The 17,251-nt window shown below is 39.4% G+C and overlaps 1 protein-coding gene across 1 annotated transcript in view; it reads right to left on the reverse strand.

Annotated features, from left to right (window-relative positions):
- Window positions 1–5,384: 5,384 nt before the first annotated feature.
- Window positions 5,385–17,251, reverse strand: part of ttn.2 (titin, tandem duplicate 2) — a 165,143-nt gene continuing 153,276 nt past the window's right edge. Inside the window, exons 224-235 of the mRNA XM_079427427.1 lie at window positions 16,879–17,181; window positions 16,492–16,794; window positions 15,807–16,391; window positions 15,394–15,699; window positions 14,992–15,291; window positions 14,331–14,906; window positions 13,918–14,223; window positions 13,117–13,710; window positions 7,225–12,990; window positions 6,815–7,111; window positions 6,419–6,713; window positions 5,385–6,081 (exon numbers count right to left, since the gene is read on the reverse strand). Coding sequence (XP_079283553.1) covers window positions 6,051–6,081; window positions 6,419–6,713; window positions 6,815–7,111; window positions 7,225–12,990; window positions 13,117–13,710; window positions 13,918–14,223; window positions 14,331–14,906; window positions 14,992–15,291; window positions 15,394–15,699; window positions 15,807–16,391; window positions 16,492–16,794; window positions 16,879–17,181 — 9,662 coding nt within the window. The 3' untranslated portion in view covers window positions 5,385–6,050. The remainder of the gene's footprint in view (window positions 6,082–6,418; window positions 6,714–6,814; window positions 7,112–7,224; window positions 12,991–13,116; window positions 13,711–13,917; window positions 14,224–14,330; window positions 14,907–14,991; window positions 15,292–15,393; window positions 15,700–15,806; window positions 16,392–16,491; window positions 16,795–16,878; window positions 17,182–17,251) is intronic.

Here is a 17,251-nt window from a genome sequence, read left to right on the forward strand (position 1 = left end):
TTTTTATACTGTATTTTTTGGGACCTGTGATATTTTTTAAAAATAAAAAGTTAAAAAGAACAGCGTTTAGTCAAAATAGAGATTTTGGGTTACAATATAAACTATTCAAAAGTTTTCTTTCTTTTTAAAAGATACTTTAAAAAAGTTTAAAGAAAGTTCAGCAAGGATGTGTTAAATGGATAAAATTGATAGTAAAGACTTGTATTGTTAGAAAATATTTCTATTTTGAATAATTGCTGTTCTTTTTAAACTTTTTATTAATCAAAGAATCAAAGAAAAAAGTAACACAGGTTCCCAAAAAATATTAAGCAGCAGAACAGTTTCAACGCTGATAATAAATCAGCATATTAGAATGATTTCTGAAGGATCATGGGACACTGAAGACTGGAGTAATAATGCTGAAAATTCAGCTTTGATCTCAGGAATAAATGCTACTTTATAGTATAGGTATTAAAATAGGAAACCAATATTAGAAATTGCAATAATATTTCACTATATCACTGTTTTTTCTGTATTTTTTAAATGAATACAGCCTTGATGAGCAAGATACTCAAAGACTCAAAAACAAGGTCAAATATTTATCAGGTTTATAATATAGCCCTAACATAATATATTATCAAAACAAACTATTTAAACTGATAGAATAGAATACAAACTGAAGCTAAACTTAAGCTGAGATCTGTAAGTTAAAATTTAAATGTGAACATATGAATTCTTCTATAGCTGTCTAAACATCGTTATGAAGTACAGTTTGTACAATATTCTTGTGTGTGACTTTACGTTTCATTGTTTTGTTACGTTCTTTGCCCATCCTCCGCTATTTCCAGCACTTTATCAAGCCACTCTTCTTTAATACATGAGGACGTTTTATTTCACGTCATTGCGTTTGTGTTGTCTCTCGTGTTGAGCGCACCGCGACCATTGAAGTATTCAGTTTCTACAGAGACTCATTTGGTGCATATCGTTCTCTTTCTATGAAACCTGTAAACCGTATTCACCGGCTCTAACTCTGTCGTGACATCAGCTCTATAGCGGTTTGCCCGAGCATTGCTATTCTTTCCCTTTTACTGGCGACATTCAATCAAATGGCTTCCCAACTCATTTTTGTGTGCGCGAAGGACATTATTTCTTCTGCGCGGCCGCGGTGGAAGAAGAGCTTAGAGGGAACACTGCGTGGGAGCCCTGTATTTAAGGTAGCCTGTCGGGCAGGGCAGTGACATTTTGGTAGCACGACTGGAAAACACAATAGCCCCGGGACGTCGGGCTAGCGATTTTGCGAGCCCTGAGGTGTGATTCGGGACAGGGCCTTGCTTCGCTTCTAATTAAATCAGTCATTTAACGAATGGTTTGACAGAATGATTCAGTGAATCATTTATTAAAACAGAGACTTGGTGCCACCTACTGGTGGTTTTAGTGTCATATGTATCTATGATAGGCCTAAATCTGCTAAGGTACCAGCACAAAAACATATTCAGCAAAATATTGTTTAATTATTGATAAAAATAACCCCATTTCAGGCCCTAGAAGGAAAACATCTTATAAGTCATAGTTAATTTAAGAAAGCTCTCTTATTTTATTAAAAAAATAATCATTTAAAAATTCAACAAATTTTGTAATCATTGTGTAAAGTTAGCTAAAGGACCCCCACCCCAAAAAATAAATACTTGACCATACTATTACCATCCCCCCTGAAATTTATTTTACAATTCAACCACTACATATACAGGTCATTTTCAAAAAATTAGCATATTGTGATAAAGTTCATTATTTTCTGTAATGTGCTGATAAACATTATAATTTCATATATTTTAGATTCATTACAACAAAACTGAAGTAGTTCAAGCCTTTTATTGTTTTAATATTGATGATTTTGGCATACAGCTCATGAAAACCCAAAATTCCTATCTCAAAAAATTAGCATATTTCATCCGACCAATAAAAGAAAAGTGTTTTTAATACAAAAAAAGTCAACCTTCAAATAATTATGTTCAGTTATGCACTCAATACTTGGTCGGGAATCCTTTTGCAGAAATGACTGCTTCAATGCGGCGTGGCATGGAGGCAATCAGCCTGTGGCACTGCTGAGGTGTTATGGAGGCCCAGGATGCTTCGATAGCGGCCTTAAGCTCATCCAGAGTGTTGGGTCTTGCGTCTCTCAACTTTCTCTTCACAATATCCCACAGATTCTCTATGGGGTTCAGGTCAGGAGAGTTGGCAGGCCAATTGAGCACAGTAATACCATGGTCAGTAAACCATTTACCAGTGGTTTTGGCACTGTGAGCAGGTGCCAGGTCGTGCTGAAAAATGAAATCTTAATCTCCATAAAGCTTTTCAGCAGATGGAAGCATGAAGTGCTCCAAAATCTCCTGATAGCTAGCTGCATTGACCCTGCCCTTGATAAAACACAGTGGACCAACACCAGCAGCTGAAATGGCACCCCAGACCATCACTGACTGTGGGTACTTGACACTGGACTTCAGGCATTTTGGCATTTTCCTCTCCCCAGTCTTCCTCCAGACTCTGGCACCTTGATTTCCGAATGACATGCAAAATTTGCTTTCATCTGAAAAAAGTACTTTGGACCACTGAGCAACAGTCCAGTGCTGCTTCTCTGTTCAAAAGTGGCTTGACCTGGGGAATGCGGCACCTGTAGCCCATTTCCTGCACACGCCTGTACACGGTGGCTCTGGATGTTTCTACTCCAGACTCAGTCCACTGCTTCCGCAGGTCCCCCAAGGTCTGGAATCGGTCCTTCTCCACAATCTTCCTCAGGGTCCGGTCACCTCTTCTCGTTGTGCTGTGTTTTCTGCCACACTTTTTCCTTCCCACAGACTTCCCACTGAGGTGCCTTGATACAGCACTCTGGGAACAGCCTATTCGTTCAGAAATTTCTTTCTGTGTCTTACCCTCTTGCTTGAGGGTGTCAATGATGGCCTTCTGGACAGCAGTCAGGTCGGCAGTCTTACCCATGATTGCGGTTTTGAGTAATGAACCAGGCTGCGAGTTTTTAAAAGCCTCAGGAATCTTTTGCAGGTGTTTAGAGTTAATTAGTTGATTCAGATGATTAGATTAATAGCTCGTTTAGAGAACCTTTTCATGATATGCTAATTTTTTGAGATAGGAATTTTGGGTTTTCATGAGCTGTATGCCAAAATCATCAATATTAAAACAATAAAAGGCTTGAACTACTTCAGTTGTGTTGTAATGAATCTAAAATATATGAAAGTCTAATGTTTATCAGTACATTACAGAAAATAATGAACTTTATCACAATATGCTAATTTTTTGAAAAGGACCTGTAGACATGACAAACAGACACAAATAAAGCATTGTTTAATACAAAAAGAGTTCTCTAAAAGGTTAGGTTTAAAGGGAAAGTAAAACACGCCTTATGCTGATGATACACGGGGCAAATTTGTTGATTGGGCACATTCGGATTGAGAATGGGTAACAAATATCTATCTGGATAATTAAGATCGGTCGTTGGCCCTGTGTCTCACCTGGCTGCCTGTTGATGGCAACATTGTCCAAAGTCGCCCAGCAACATTGCTCAAAAAGTTGCCCTGTATATCATCAGCCTTAATGTCAAGTTCCCATAAAGGGGGGGAGGGTCTGAGGACCTGACCTGTGCTGAACCATATATGGACAAAACCAACAAAGGACATAAAATGGGAAACATGTTCATCTCTGCTAAATGTTTATTCACTTGGATAAAAACAAGGTTTTGCTGGGTACCATGAACATTAGCCACAACTAGCAGATGACATAAAACCTCATACAAAGAACATTTGGAAGTCTGTTTCCCTGTTTTACTAAAAAAAAATAAAAAATAAGATAAGTTACTACAGCTAAACCAAAGTAACCACAATTTTAACCATGGTTTTTTGTAGTAAAACAGTTATACAAATGATAATGTCAAAAAAATGGGAAGCTCTGACACTTTTACTATATTAAAACTATGATTCATTTTTAGATGGGCTACTGCAATTGATAGTTTTCACGTGACGTCACACCCTTATAGGAACACCCACCTGGCAGGCTAAACGGAGCTTTGCTCCACTGACCGCCAGCTATTTTCATGCAGATTGCATCAAGTAATAATGTAATAAAATGCAGATATTAAAAGGTGAGATTCAGTGGACACCTTATTGATGATGTATATTCTGTACAGCCGAGAGGATGAAGCCAGAATATAAACACAATGTGCAAAGTTTCACATTAACTGGCTTCCCATAGAAAACCATTAGAAGGAAAACACGAACCATTAAGCGGATTGTGTTCATATTCCCGGCCTCATCTGCTCGCCTGTGTAAACTATGCATCATTAATATGGTGATTACTGAATTTGATCTTTTAATATTACCGTTTTAAATATATTAAGGCACTTTAAGTGTTTTTACAACGTTTTGTCGCACTGTTTATGATTGAAATATTGCCACGGGTGCTTAATATGGACTGCAAATGGCCAAAACTTGCATTTTGTTCATAAATACCTTTGTTCTATTCTTTTAAGAGGTGATCTAAATATTTGCAGCTGGGAAACAGATGAAAAATTGACACGCTTGTGCTGCTGTTCTATGGATGTTTTATACTACTATAAATAATATACTACTACTAATAATAATAATAACCAAGTTTTATTCTGTAATGTTGTGAAATCCTCACTCATTTTATTTGTAGTTCTTTTTGTCCATTAATGCATAATCGGAATACATATATTCATCGGTTATGTTATGTACAACAGAAAAGGAAAAAACTAAAAGTTGATTAATTGTGCATTCAGTAATACTTTTGTTTCTGTTGAGCCAATATGGTAGTTGTCATAGACTTAAATACACCTGGAAAAGTGGCAGAAATAATGTTTTGAGTATCGAAGCTATTGTAGAAGTGCTCTGGCCACAGTTAGCCATTATTCAGTGAGTCCAATCTTTCTCCCTAGCCTCTTTAATTCACATCCTCACCCTCCTAAGCGTGAAGTGTGCAGTTAAAAATCATGACTAGTCCATGATTATGTCAGGCATTATTGATTACCTGAGGAATAAATCTATTCCCTACATAAACACATTCTCACTTGTTTGAGTCTGATCTGTGTCATGTCTGTGTCATCCTATGCCACCTCGCTCAAAACAACTTTCCTGTCTATATTCCACTTTCTTATTAAAATAAAGACAAGTAGTGATAATGATAATCTTATCATTATACATTACTGACATTCTATCCTCCAATTTGATACTATCAAGTGCTTTGACACAATCTATATTGTTAAAAGCCCTATATAAATAAAGGTGACTTGACAAGTAGATTGAAAAAATAAATAAATGAATCATTGTGCTTTAGTTAAATGCCACACACTGAGACCACTGAAGAAAGACAAGACAAAATGTAGTGCTGAGAACATGCTTTATTGAATCATTAATACTCAAGGAGGTTGCATATATAGATAATACTACAATTCTACATAAAATCAAACCAAAGTGCAGGGCATTTAGATACTAAACCATTTCTTTCCCATTGCACAGCAGGTGGTGTTGCTGCGGCACACTTTCTTGATGTTTGCCCAACAACTGACAAGGTGAAATCTAAAGCTAACACACAAACACACAATGCTTCAAAGCAATCCTCCAAGAGGAGGCTCTGCTTCTGCAAGGAAGTACAATAAATACTTTCCTTATTGGCCAGGAGATGTTAATTTTGAAAGTTTATTCAAGCAGTCCCTTGCCAGAAACAGAGCACATAAACATTTTTGCTCATAAAGTGCAGGCCGCTCGCACCTTGAGCATGTCAATAAAATGGTGGTATGACATAGTCAGTCTGAACACAAGGCCCAGTCGCCCTGCTTACATGAGGGTAAAATGCAAACAGCACTCAAGGCCTTACGTTCAAGTAGCAATGCATAAGAATATGGTTATAATATCACTGCATGTGTAAACATGCAGGTATAACTTAGTCTCTTAGATTTAATGTAACGTCAACAGGGAGCCTCTCTACCTGTTGAGGCAATCTTAAGACTTCAACTTATTGTTGAGGCACAGAGTTTAGTTTCAGGTTTATCAAGGTATTCGTTCCATGTGAAACTTTCTCCTGAAAAACATTTAGTTCCATTTGTTTCAGTTAATATTGTTATAAATAACAATTCATACATTTTCCATAACCGTTAAATTCGGCTATATACATTATGTACATGTCACAGAAAAATGGATCAGAAATCCTAAGTCATAATTATCCAATATGGCATATTTTATAATAACTTTAGACTTTAGTCTAGTTTGGCATAAATTAATGTCAAGTTTGGTATAAAAATAGTTTATATTTACAGGAACAGATATCCAGGTACTTATCATGATTTTTTTCCCGCTCATTTAATAAATACAAAGTCGCTTAATAAAGGAAGGGGTGGGGGTAGAAACTATGGATTTACTTTGATCGAATGCTGATGGTAACAGTTGCCATGTCAGATCCATGCTCATTGGAAAGTTTGAGTGTGTATGCCCCTGCATCACTCTCTTTCACACCAGTGATGATGAGTGTAGTTAGGTCCTCTGTGGTCTCAATATGGAACCTACTGCTTTCTTCCTCACTAGGCAGTTTCTTTCCACCACGTGACCACTCAATACGAGGAGTTGGCTCTCCAGAGAAAGCACAGGCCACCGTGAGAACCTTTCCAGTTTCAATGCTGATATCTTCAGGAAGAGCTTCAATTCTTGGAGCCAAGCCTATGAAATATAAATTGATTTCATCAATGATATTCATCCATATTACAACATTATTTAAAAAATTGGCATGCATGATTGGTTTTAATCAAATTGATCCTTACCTTGAGCACTGTGGAGGGCTGCTCTACCTGAAGATTCTTCAACATGTGAATGACTTGACATTATACTGCTTGAGCTCATTGCATATACTGACTCCGATGTCATAGAGGACATGCTAGACATTGACATAGTTTCAAATTTCATCTCAGCCATTGAAGAACTGCTGAAGGATGCTTCTTGCATTGTACTCTCCATTTGGATGGATTTAGAAGAAAAACTTTCATGCATACTGCTAACAGCTGCACTTTCCTTCTTAAGAATCATTTCGCTTCCCCCACGTATTTGGGATGACATGGATTCTGGTAAAGAAAAAAAATAAAGCTTTTACATAAAGCACTGGCACTGAGAAGAATGGGCATCAAGATTTTAAATGCATGAGAATTTAATATAATTTATGCAAAAGGAAATGTACCTTGAACTGCCTTGTGTGTAGCCACAAATGCAGTTACTTTTGTGTAGATTGCTTGAAACACTTGACCAACAAAAGAGAATGATGTTCTTGACACTGCTCCTCCTTCACTTATGATTTCACAGGAGTATTCCCCTTGGTCGCTCTCTGAGACATCAGATATATATAGACAGCAAGTTCCATCTGTAGATGAATGAATCTGGTAGCGACTACTTTGACTCAGTTTTCTGCTATCCTTGTACCACACAACTTCTCTTACTGAGCTCTCAGCAACAAAGATCATCTTAATTTTATCTTCATAAGCTTCAGCTTTGAGTTGCTGAATGATCTTTAGAGGTGCTTGCTTTGAGGGGGTTGGGGATTTCACTGTAAGTGGAGATTTAACTCTTTTAGGTGACGTGATTGGCTCAGGAGATTTGACTGTTGGTGGGGATTTGGCTCTCTGGGGTTCAGGAGACTTAAGTCCTGTAGGGGATTTAACTCTCAGAGGGGATGCAGCTGGCACAGGTGACTTAATTGGAGGTGGGGATTTTACCCTGGGAGGTGAAGCTATAGGCTCAGGAGACTTTGGTGCTGTTGGAGACTTCACTCTTTGAGGAGTGATTGGTTCAGGAGTCTTAATAGGAGGTGGAGACTTTACCCTCTGAAGAGAGGCGGCTGGCTCTGGTGACTTCACTTTGAATGGGGATTTAACACCCTCTGGAGATTTAATTCGAGGTTCAGGAGACTTCACACCAGTGGGTTCTGGTGATTTAATTTGGGGTTCTGGAGACTTTACTGAGGGAACAGGAGACTTTACCGAAGGCTCTGGAGACTTTACAGATGGCACTGGGGATTTCACTGAGGGCTCTGGAGACTTTACCGATGGCACTGGGGATTTCACAGAGGGCTCTGGGGACTTTACTGATGGCACTGGAGATGCAACTGATGGCACTGGAGATGCAACGGATGGCACTGGAGATGCAACTGATGGCACTGGAGAAATCACTGAGGGTTCTGGTGGCTTCACTTGTGTAGGTGTAACTTCTTCTTTAATTATTCGTTTATGAATATTTAAGGTAAACCTTGCCTCTTGCTTTCCTTCCGAATTTTCTACAACTACAGTGTAACTACCTTCATCTGAATTCTCAACCGACAAAATTTCAAATATAGACTTATACTGTGTTGTAGATACATGAATACGGTGTGAAGAGACAATTGTTCTTCCCTCATGCATCCACATGACACTTGGTGCTGGCTCTCCATCAATATCACAGACAAATCGTGCAGAGTCACCCTCAGATACAGTCAGAGACTGTGGTTTTGTAAGTATTTTGGCTGAAAAAGTTGCTTTAACTTTCTTTACTGATACTTCAGATGTTGTTTCTAATTCTTTTAACTTTGATTCAGATGACACAAGTTTTTCAGTTGTTGTATGTCTTTCAGAGGATGAATATGAAGCTGATGACAAGTATTCAGTGGATGCATATCTAATTGGAGATGATGCAAGCTTCTGCGATTCATACTTTTCAAATGCAGAAACTTCACGTCTCTCTGTCAGTTTCGTTTTGGTTTCTTTTATCTCTAAGTGCGTTCTTGAGGCAGAGGAAGCTCTGATTGTTGTTGAATGATAATAATCAGTTTTTGTTATATCAGGTACAAATGGAGTTGGAGCCTCTTCATCTCGACGTCTTGAAGAGTATGTAGTAAACGCTCCACCTGAAACATCAAGAGTTCCATAGTCTGATGCTTCACCCTTCGAATTTGTGCAGACAACACGGTATGTCCCACTGTCCTCTTCCTGACAATCATTAATTTGAAGAGATAAGACTCCACTCATATTTGTGAACTGGTATTTGCTGCTCTCTTGTATTTGTTGCCCGTTATGGAACCAATGGATATCAGCATCTGGCTTTGATTGAACATTCAAAGTGAATTTAGTGTTTTGTCCACATGGTACACGGTGAGAACGCATTCTTACTGTTATACGTGGAGCATGGTCAAGACTGAAGGGTTGCTGTGTCACAACCTGGTACTTGCGCTCAGATTTGAGAGCTGCTTTTCTTGCTTCATATCTAGACATGATGTCAAGCCTTGCAGACCTTTCAAATCTAGAGGAAGATCTGGAAGATCGTCTCTCAGTTGACACAGGACTTGGTGATCGAGGGCGTGTCCTCTCAGGGGTTGGTGATCTTCTTTCAATAATTTCAACTCCAGCCTCTGTTGAGATGTGTGCACGAGGTTGTCTGATGAGTTCAGATACAGGGCGCATCAGTTCAATGTATGTTGGAGACAATGATCTCCTCCTCCTCATGAAATGTGAAATTGGAGGAGGAGAGCCATGAGCTTTCTCAGTTGTTGTTACATGTCTTGTTTCTTCTACGTGTCTCACTTCAACTTTGTGAACAGGTTTTGGTGAGGCATGACGCAGTGCAGACAGCTCAAAGCGGAAGGGGCTTCCACTGGGTGGGGAGGCAGAGAAGCCAAGTTCCAGCTCTTCTTCAAGCTCTTGCCTTTCTTTTTCAGTTCTCTTTAGTGTCAGATAGTCCTCACCCTCGAGGAGCTCCTCATCTGAAAGATCTCCTAGTGAGCGTCTTCTCAGTCTGAATGATGCCTCTGACTCAGGAGATGGTGATCTTCTTCCTGGTCGAACAGTCTCTAGATCATCTTGTGTAAGTTTTGGAATGCGCCACTTTGGTCTGTACTGATCAGTTATTCTAGGCAATGGCATGACATAAAATTGCTCCCATCTAGAAAGACGAATACGCCTCTGTCTCCTCTGAACAATTCTTTCCATTCTCTCGGGAATCTCATACTGGTCACGTAGTTTCTTGTACCATTTCATGTCAGATAGGGGCACAAAGTGTTTGATCAACTTATCTTCACTGAGAACAGTTGGAACATGTGCCCGAGATTCAGGGATTTCGTAAGGCATACGTATCTTCTTCTCTTCATCTTTTATTTTCTTTATTTCTTGATCCTCTTTATCAGAGATATCAAACTCACCCTGCACATTTTTGGTGCTGACTGCAGGTTTATATAACTCTGCAGCTTCCTTCAAAGCTTCCTGTGCCACAGGGTTAAGCGTAACAACCTCTGCTGTTGAGAACTGTTGTGCCATTTTCAGTGTCTTTTCTATTTGGTTCCTTACATACTTCTGCCTCTCTTCCTCACTCTTGAACTCCCTCCTTGTGTATGTCAGGCGTTCAACTTTGAGAGTAGCTTGACAACTTGCTGATCCAGCTGTGTTTGTTGCAGTGACTCTGTATGTGCCTGAATCCTCTATGAGAGTTTCTCTGATATGAAGAACATGATGTTCTACATCCTCTTGAACGACTTCAACTTGTGGTCTGAACTCAAGAGGTTTACCATTTTTCTCCCATTTCAGAGTTGGTGCTGGGGTTCCTGATACTCTCAAGTCAAAGCGGACACTTTGACCCTCAACACACTCAATATTAGCTAAGAGACGTTTGAACATTGGTCTCATAGTGTCCTCAGGAACAACATGTGATGTTACAGTGATACGGGCCTTGCAACTGTCCTCACCAAACTTGTTGTTTGCTACAACAGTGTATTCAGCATCATCACTGAAGTCAACATTGTGTATCATGAGTTGATAAAGACCCTTGTCACTTGTGAATGTGTATTTTTTAGGATCTGGTTTGATTCTGTGCCCAGCCTTTAACCATGTAACACTTGGCTCTGGATGGACTGTAATTGTTACACCAAAGCGCACATCTTCACCAATGTATGCTACACGGTTGTACAATGGCAAAGTAAACTCTGGTGGCCTCTGCAAAATTTTTGTTTTGTCAATTCTACGCCTTGGTTTCTTGAGTGAGCGTCCCAGATAGTATTCTCTGTAAGACCTGACAGTCTCAACAAACAACTCAGCATATGCACTGTCCTCCCTGTCTTCACTGACAACTTTGCATCTATATAATCCATCATCACATTCCTCAATGTCTTTAACATAGATGCTAGCAACTCCATTAGCATAACTGATTTCATATTTGTGGCTTGCAGTCAGTTTACGTGAACCAAAGTACCAGGTCACTTCGGTGTTTCTGTCATAGTTCTCAATGCAGCACACAAACCTAACATGTCCTCCCTCTTCAGCAGAGCCATGCATGACAGGACCTGTTCTCAAGCCTTGTTCAGGATGCCCAACTTTCACTCTGCCAATGGAAACATTTCTCTGGTTTCTGTAGCCACCACCATAGGCAATACGTGCTGCTGAAATAACAGCGCTCCATTCCTTTTTCACCAGTGATTGGTAGTATCTTCTGTGTCTCAAAGTCTTGATGACCTTTGAACTAACATTTTCCAATTTCATCTTGAGCCAAGGGTGCTCCAAAGCTTCAGAGGCAGTCATACGTAGCTTGCGGTCTTTAGTCAACAGTCTGTCGACAAAGTCCATACCCTCAAGGCTGGTCTCTTTAAAGGCTTCACTGTCAAACACATACTCTGCATTTGAAATGTGCTCAACCATTTTCTGGTGTGATTCAGCAGCAAATGGATTAAGTCCACCAAGTAGGACATATGCAAGAACACCTACAGACCACATGTCAGTGGAAGTGGTGACGAAATCACTGTTGTGGATTTCAGGTGCACAGTATTCAGGGGCAGTGAACTGAATCCTGATGTTTTCTCCAGGTGTAAGCAACCTAGCTTGTCCCATTTCAGTGATCTTGATTGTATTGCTCTTCCTTGTAGAATAAACAATGTTATCAGGTCTGATATCAAAGTGACAGTAGTTGTGACTGTGCAAGAACTTCAAGGCTCCACACACTTGTCTCATATACCGAACAATTTCTTGCTCTGTTAGGTCAAAGTTTGTACCAAGACGCTCAAAGATGTCCATACCAGATAAGAATTCATAGATAAGGACATATTCTTCCAGGCTATCAAAGGATTCGTGAAGATAAACAATGTTTTTATGTCTTGCAATATTGAGTGTCTCAATTTCTCTTGCAACCAGCTCTCGATCAGCACCTTTAACTTTAATGAATTTTGCCAAGAATGTCTTCTTGGAGCTAATTTCTATACAGCGATGTACAATGCCAAACTGTCCATTGCGTGCAAGTTCCTCAGAAATTGTGTACAGAGATGGCAGATGCTTGACTTTTGAATGTGGTGCCTCCTCCTTTGTAATCTCTCTTGTTTCATCCACTTCCTCATCATAGTTTCGAATTGCTAACTTGTCTTCTTTTGTTGACACAGGATCAGTTGGCACAGATGGAGCACTCAAGCCAAATTGGTTTTCCGCAATCACACGGAACTGATATTTTGTTTTGCCAAAAAGACTCATCACAGTATATTGGGGCTCAGATGTCTGAGCAACACGAATCCATCTGTCTGCAGTGGTAGGGCACTTTTCTATAATGTAATTGATGATTTCACTTCCACCATCATTTCCAGGACTCCAAGTGAGAGTGAGCGTATCTCTGGCAATATCACTGACTTTAACATCTTTTGGTGGGTCAGGGACATCAGCAACAGCAAGTTCAACTGTCTGTTTATCCACACCAAATCGATTTTTGGCACAAATGATGTAATAGCCAGAATCCTTCCTTTGTACTCCCTTTAGGAACACAAGGGAAGTGAATGATCTTGTGATAATTACTTGATGATAAGCTGTATTATTAATCATCTCTTGTCCCTTTTGCCATGTCACAACAGGATCAGGTTTGCCACTAATTGGAATCTTAATGGTAACCACTTCACCACGAATGGCATGAACAGCTCCCATGCCTTGAAGATGTAATGGCAAATGAATCTTGGCAGGAACTAGGGGAAAAACAATCATAAGATAAAAGAGCAATGAGATAAGCAGTGCTGCAGGATTATAAAAGTATAAAGATATTGGTTTTAGAAAAGTAGTCAGGTTAAAAACAAACAATTAGAAATACTTACCCTCAACCTCTAGGTTCATACTTTTGGAGATTGAGCCAAGCTGATTAGTAGCTCTAATTTGGTAAACAGCTGCATCCTTCTCATCAGCATTGGTGATAACAAGTTGGAAGTAACCTCCTTTGAATTCTTGGCTCTTTATTTTCTCTCCATCAGGTAAAATTTCTTTGCCATTCTTGTACCATTTAACCACTGGCTTGGGATGTCCTATAACCTTTGTGACAAAGGTTGCAGTTGCCCTGTATTTGACACACATGTCCCTCAATTCTTCCTTAAAGAATGGGGCACGAAGAGCTGTATCTGATTTTGGAATGACTGGTTCTGAAATCTCACTCCAGTCACTCTCTCCACCTATATTTTCACATTTGACACGGAATTCATATTCAAAACCTTCAAGAAGGCCTTTAACAGTGTAAGACGTCTCATGGATTTCTTCTGTAGTAACTGCAATCCATTTGTTCTGTTTCTTCTCTCTTTTTTCAAGGTAATAGTTCTTAATTTTGGCACCTCCATCACTTGTTGGTGCTTTCCAAGAAACAACACATGAATCCTTTGTTACAGAAGAAACAAATGGCTGTTGTGGGACTCCAGGTTTCTCTGTTTTAGGAAATAAAGAGGAATAAATTTAATAGATTTATATATATTTATAAATATATTTGTATATAAATAAATATAAGATATATAAGATATAGATGGCTCATATATATATATATATATATATATATATATATATATATATATATATATATATATATATATCTGGCTTATATAGACTGTTTAAGAGCACTAATCCATGAAATTTACCAAATGGACTCTTGATAATGACAACAGATGGAATCTCAAGAGGTTCACTTATTCCATACTGATTCTGTGCTGAAACCCGGAAGTAATATCCAGCACTCTCAATAAGGTTTGGAACACGGCATGTGGTTCCTGAGACAGCTGATGATACAAGATGCCATTGTTCACCCTCTTTTGCTTCACATTTCTCTACAATGTAATTTGTGATCATTGATCCACCATCATCCTTGGGTGGTTTCCAGCTAATGATCACAGAACTCTTCAAGAGAGCATCCACAACAATTGGTCCTTCAGGTATGAGAGGTTTATCTGAAAGGACAGGGAGTGTATTTGTTACATTTGCTAACATTTTTATGGAAAAAGTGTCTATTGCCAGTAAAGTATTTATCTTTGATTAAAGATAGGCTTCAATTTACCTTGGATTTCAACACGGAGGACAGTATCCACTGTGCCAAATTTGTTGCTCATTTGCACCTTATATCTTCCAGCATTTGTCTTACGCTGGACATTTCTGATAACTAAGTGAGTGTAACTTTCTGTGTTTTCAATTATGACATTCTCAGATGGATTGAGAGGCTTCTTGCCATAGAACCACATGATTTGTGGAATAGGGCGACCAATGTAGACGACATGGAGACGTAGGCTTGTTCCACAACCTGCATAATATTTCTCCTTCAGTGGGAATCCAGGATGGAATTGTGGTGCAGCCTGCAACAGGAGCTTGCCACTGGTCTCAATTTCACCTGCCTCATTGATAGCTCTGCATGTGTACATGCCTTCATCTTCTTGTTCATCTGTCAATACTGTTAGAGAGTGATTTCGTCCATCAGAGCTCATCTTGTATTTTCGGCTCTGGATCAACTCTTTTCCATATCTATACCATTTGATTTCAGGAAGAGGTCTTCCAATAATTTGGCATGCTATTGTTCCAGATTCTCCTAGTTTAGTGGTAGTATCTTTGATTTCCTCTTTCAGGCATGGAGTCTCTCCAACTAGAGGATAAATGAAACATGTTAGTCACTTACTTTGTGAATGTCCATTTCAGAAAAAAAACTAAGTAATATTTCATTAACTTACCACTCAATTTGGTTTTAATGCCCATTGCTGTTCTTCGTGGTCTACTCAGTCCAGTTTCATTTTCAGCAAACACTCTGAACTCGTACTCTGTAGCTTCCATGAGTCCACCCATGGTAAACTGTCTGTCCTTAGAACGCTCTTTGTTGCATTTCTTCCAGGCACTTTCACCTGCTTGCCTGTATTCAATCCAGTACCCAAGAATCTCTTTTCCACCATCAGATTCAGGACGTAACCAGTGAATGGTTATGCAGTCCTTGGTTATAGAGATGATGTCAAACTCACCAGGTTGGCCTGGCTTATCTGTTGATCACAGAGAATAGATTAAGCATGAAAAAGTACTTTATATTCTTCTTAAGGCAAATTATCAACTTGTTTGGAAGGCAGAGGGGGAGGGTTACATACCAAATGGATCTTTGCACACAACTGACTCGGATACAGGTCCAGGTTCACTTTGACCGATATCATTTTGAGCAATCACACGGAACTGGTACTCTGCATCAGGGATGAGACCAGTGAGAGTATACATTGTTGTTGTGATATGAGTCTTGTTATGACGCACCCACTTCTCAGTGGAAACCTCTCTTCTCTCAACATAGTATCCAGTTACACGAGATCCACCATCATCCTTTGGTCTTGACCAGGACAGGCCAACCGTGGTCTTTGTAACATCCATGATTTCTGGAGGGAAACTAGGAGGTTCTGGTGGACCTTTATGCAAAACAAGCAAAAAAACCCACAACAATTATTGTTATTTGCAATCATTTAACAGGGGTTACTAAGAAAGATGTTAAAATATCAATGATAAATATGCTTACAAAGAGGAGTCTTTGGCGTGACAGATTCATCTGATTTCAGGGATTTGCTTATGCCAAATTGGTTCTCTGCTGTAATCTTGAAGTGATATTCAACATTCTCCTTCAGTCCTTTGACCACAAGTGATGTATCAACCACACGTGAGTCAACAGTGTACCAAGCTGCTTTTGGCACCTCTCGTCTTTCCACAATATAACCAAAGATATCAGAGCCTCCATCATCTGAAGGTGGCCTCCAGCTCACTCTGACTGAACGTGCCTGAATATCATCAAATTCAAGAGGACCCTCAGGTGGATCTGGGCGCCCAATAACTTTGACCTGGATATAGACAGCCTTCTTTCCACATCTGTTTTCCAACACAAGGTCATAGGTGCCAGTGTCATCTCTGTGGGCTTCCTTAATCACAAGCTCAGTACGTTCTTCACTGGTTGCAATCATAGCTCTGTGAGAAATGTCACGACCTTCCTTTGTCCACTTGCATGTTGGGAGGGGTTTGCCCTTGATGGGCACAGATAGCCTGATGACACCACCTTGTCTGACTACATAGCCTTCCTGGTATATTTTATCCAGCTCAAAATCAGGATATTCTGAAAGCAAAATAAAGTTTTTACAAAACAAATATGAACTTCCTTATACATACATGACAGAATGAAACATATACTTATTCCCATTATTATTTAATCTTACCAAGCATTTCTGTAACTTTGACCACCCCTGGAATCTCAGCCGGTTCACCAGCTCCACCAGCATTACATGCCATCACACGGAACTTGTATTCAGCTCCCTGAGGCATGTGTGTCAGAGTATATTCACAAATCTTTGTTGGTGTTGTGTTGCATTTTGTCCATTCAACCTGGTCAACCTTCTGCATCTCAATTAGATAGCCAGTTATAGCAGCACCTCCCTCTTCCTCCGGAGGACACCAAGCAAGTGAAACTGATGTTCTTGTGGTATCTGTGACTCTTGGGTTCAGTGGAATACCAGGAGGTTCTGTTTAAGAGAAAAAATTGAACACAATAGTCATGTTTGTTCTATTGACAACTCGATTTACTTGTATATGTCCTTTGTACATACCGATGGGATCCATTGCAATAGTTGGTTTAGAGTTTGCACTTGGTTTTCCAGAGCCTCTAGAGTTGATAGCTGTAACTCTATATTCATATTCAAGACCCTCGATAAGACCTGTTGCTCTGTATCTTGTCATGGTCACTGGATTCTTATTGATACGAATCCATCTGTCGGATCCTGCCTCTTTTCTGTCAATAATGTAGCCAGCAATAGTAGAACCACCATTATCCTCGGGTGGTGTCCAAGTAAGAGTCATGCCATCATGAGACACATCAAGTATTTCAGGTGTGCTGGGTGCTCCAGGTACAGCTAGTAAAAAAGAGAACAATTTAATACATTTATTTTTAAATAAATTAAATGTAAATAGAAATAGAAAACA

Source organism: Barbus barbus (genome assembly GCF_936440315.1).
Source record: "Barbus barbus genome assembly, chromosome: 10".
NCBI classification, from domain to species: Eukaryota; Metazoa; Chordata; class Actinopteri; order Cypriniformes; family Cyprinidae; genus Barbus; species Barbus barbus.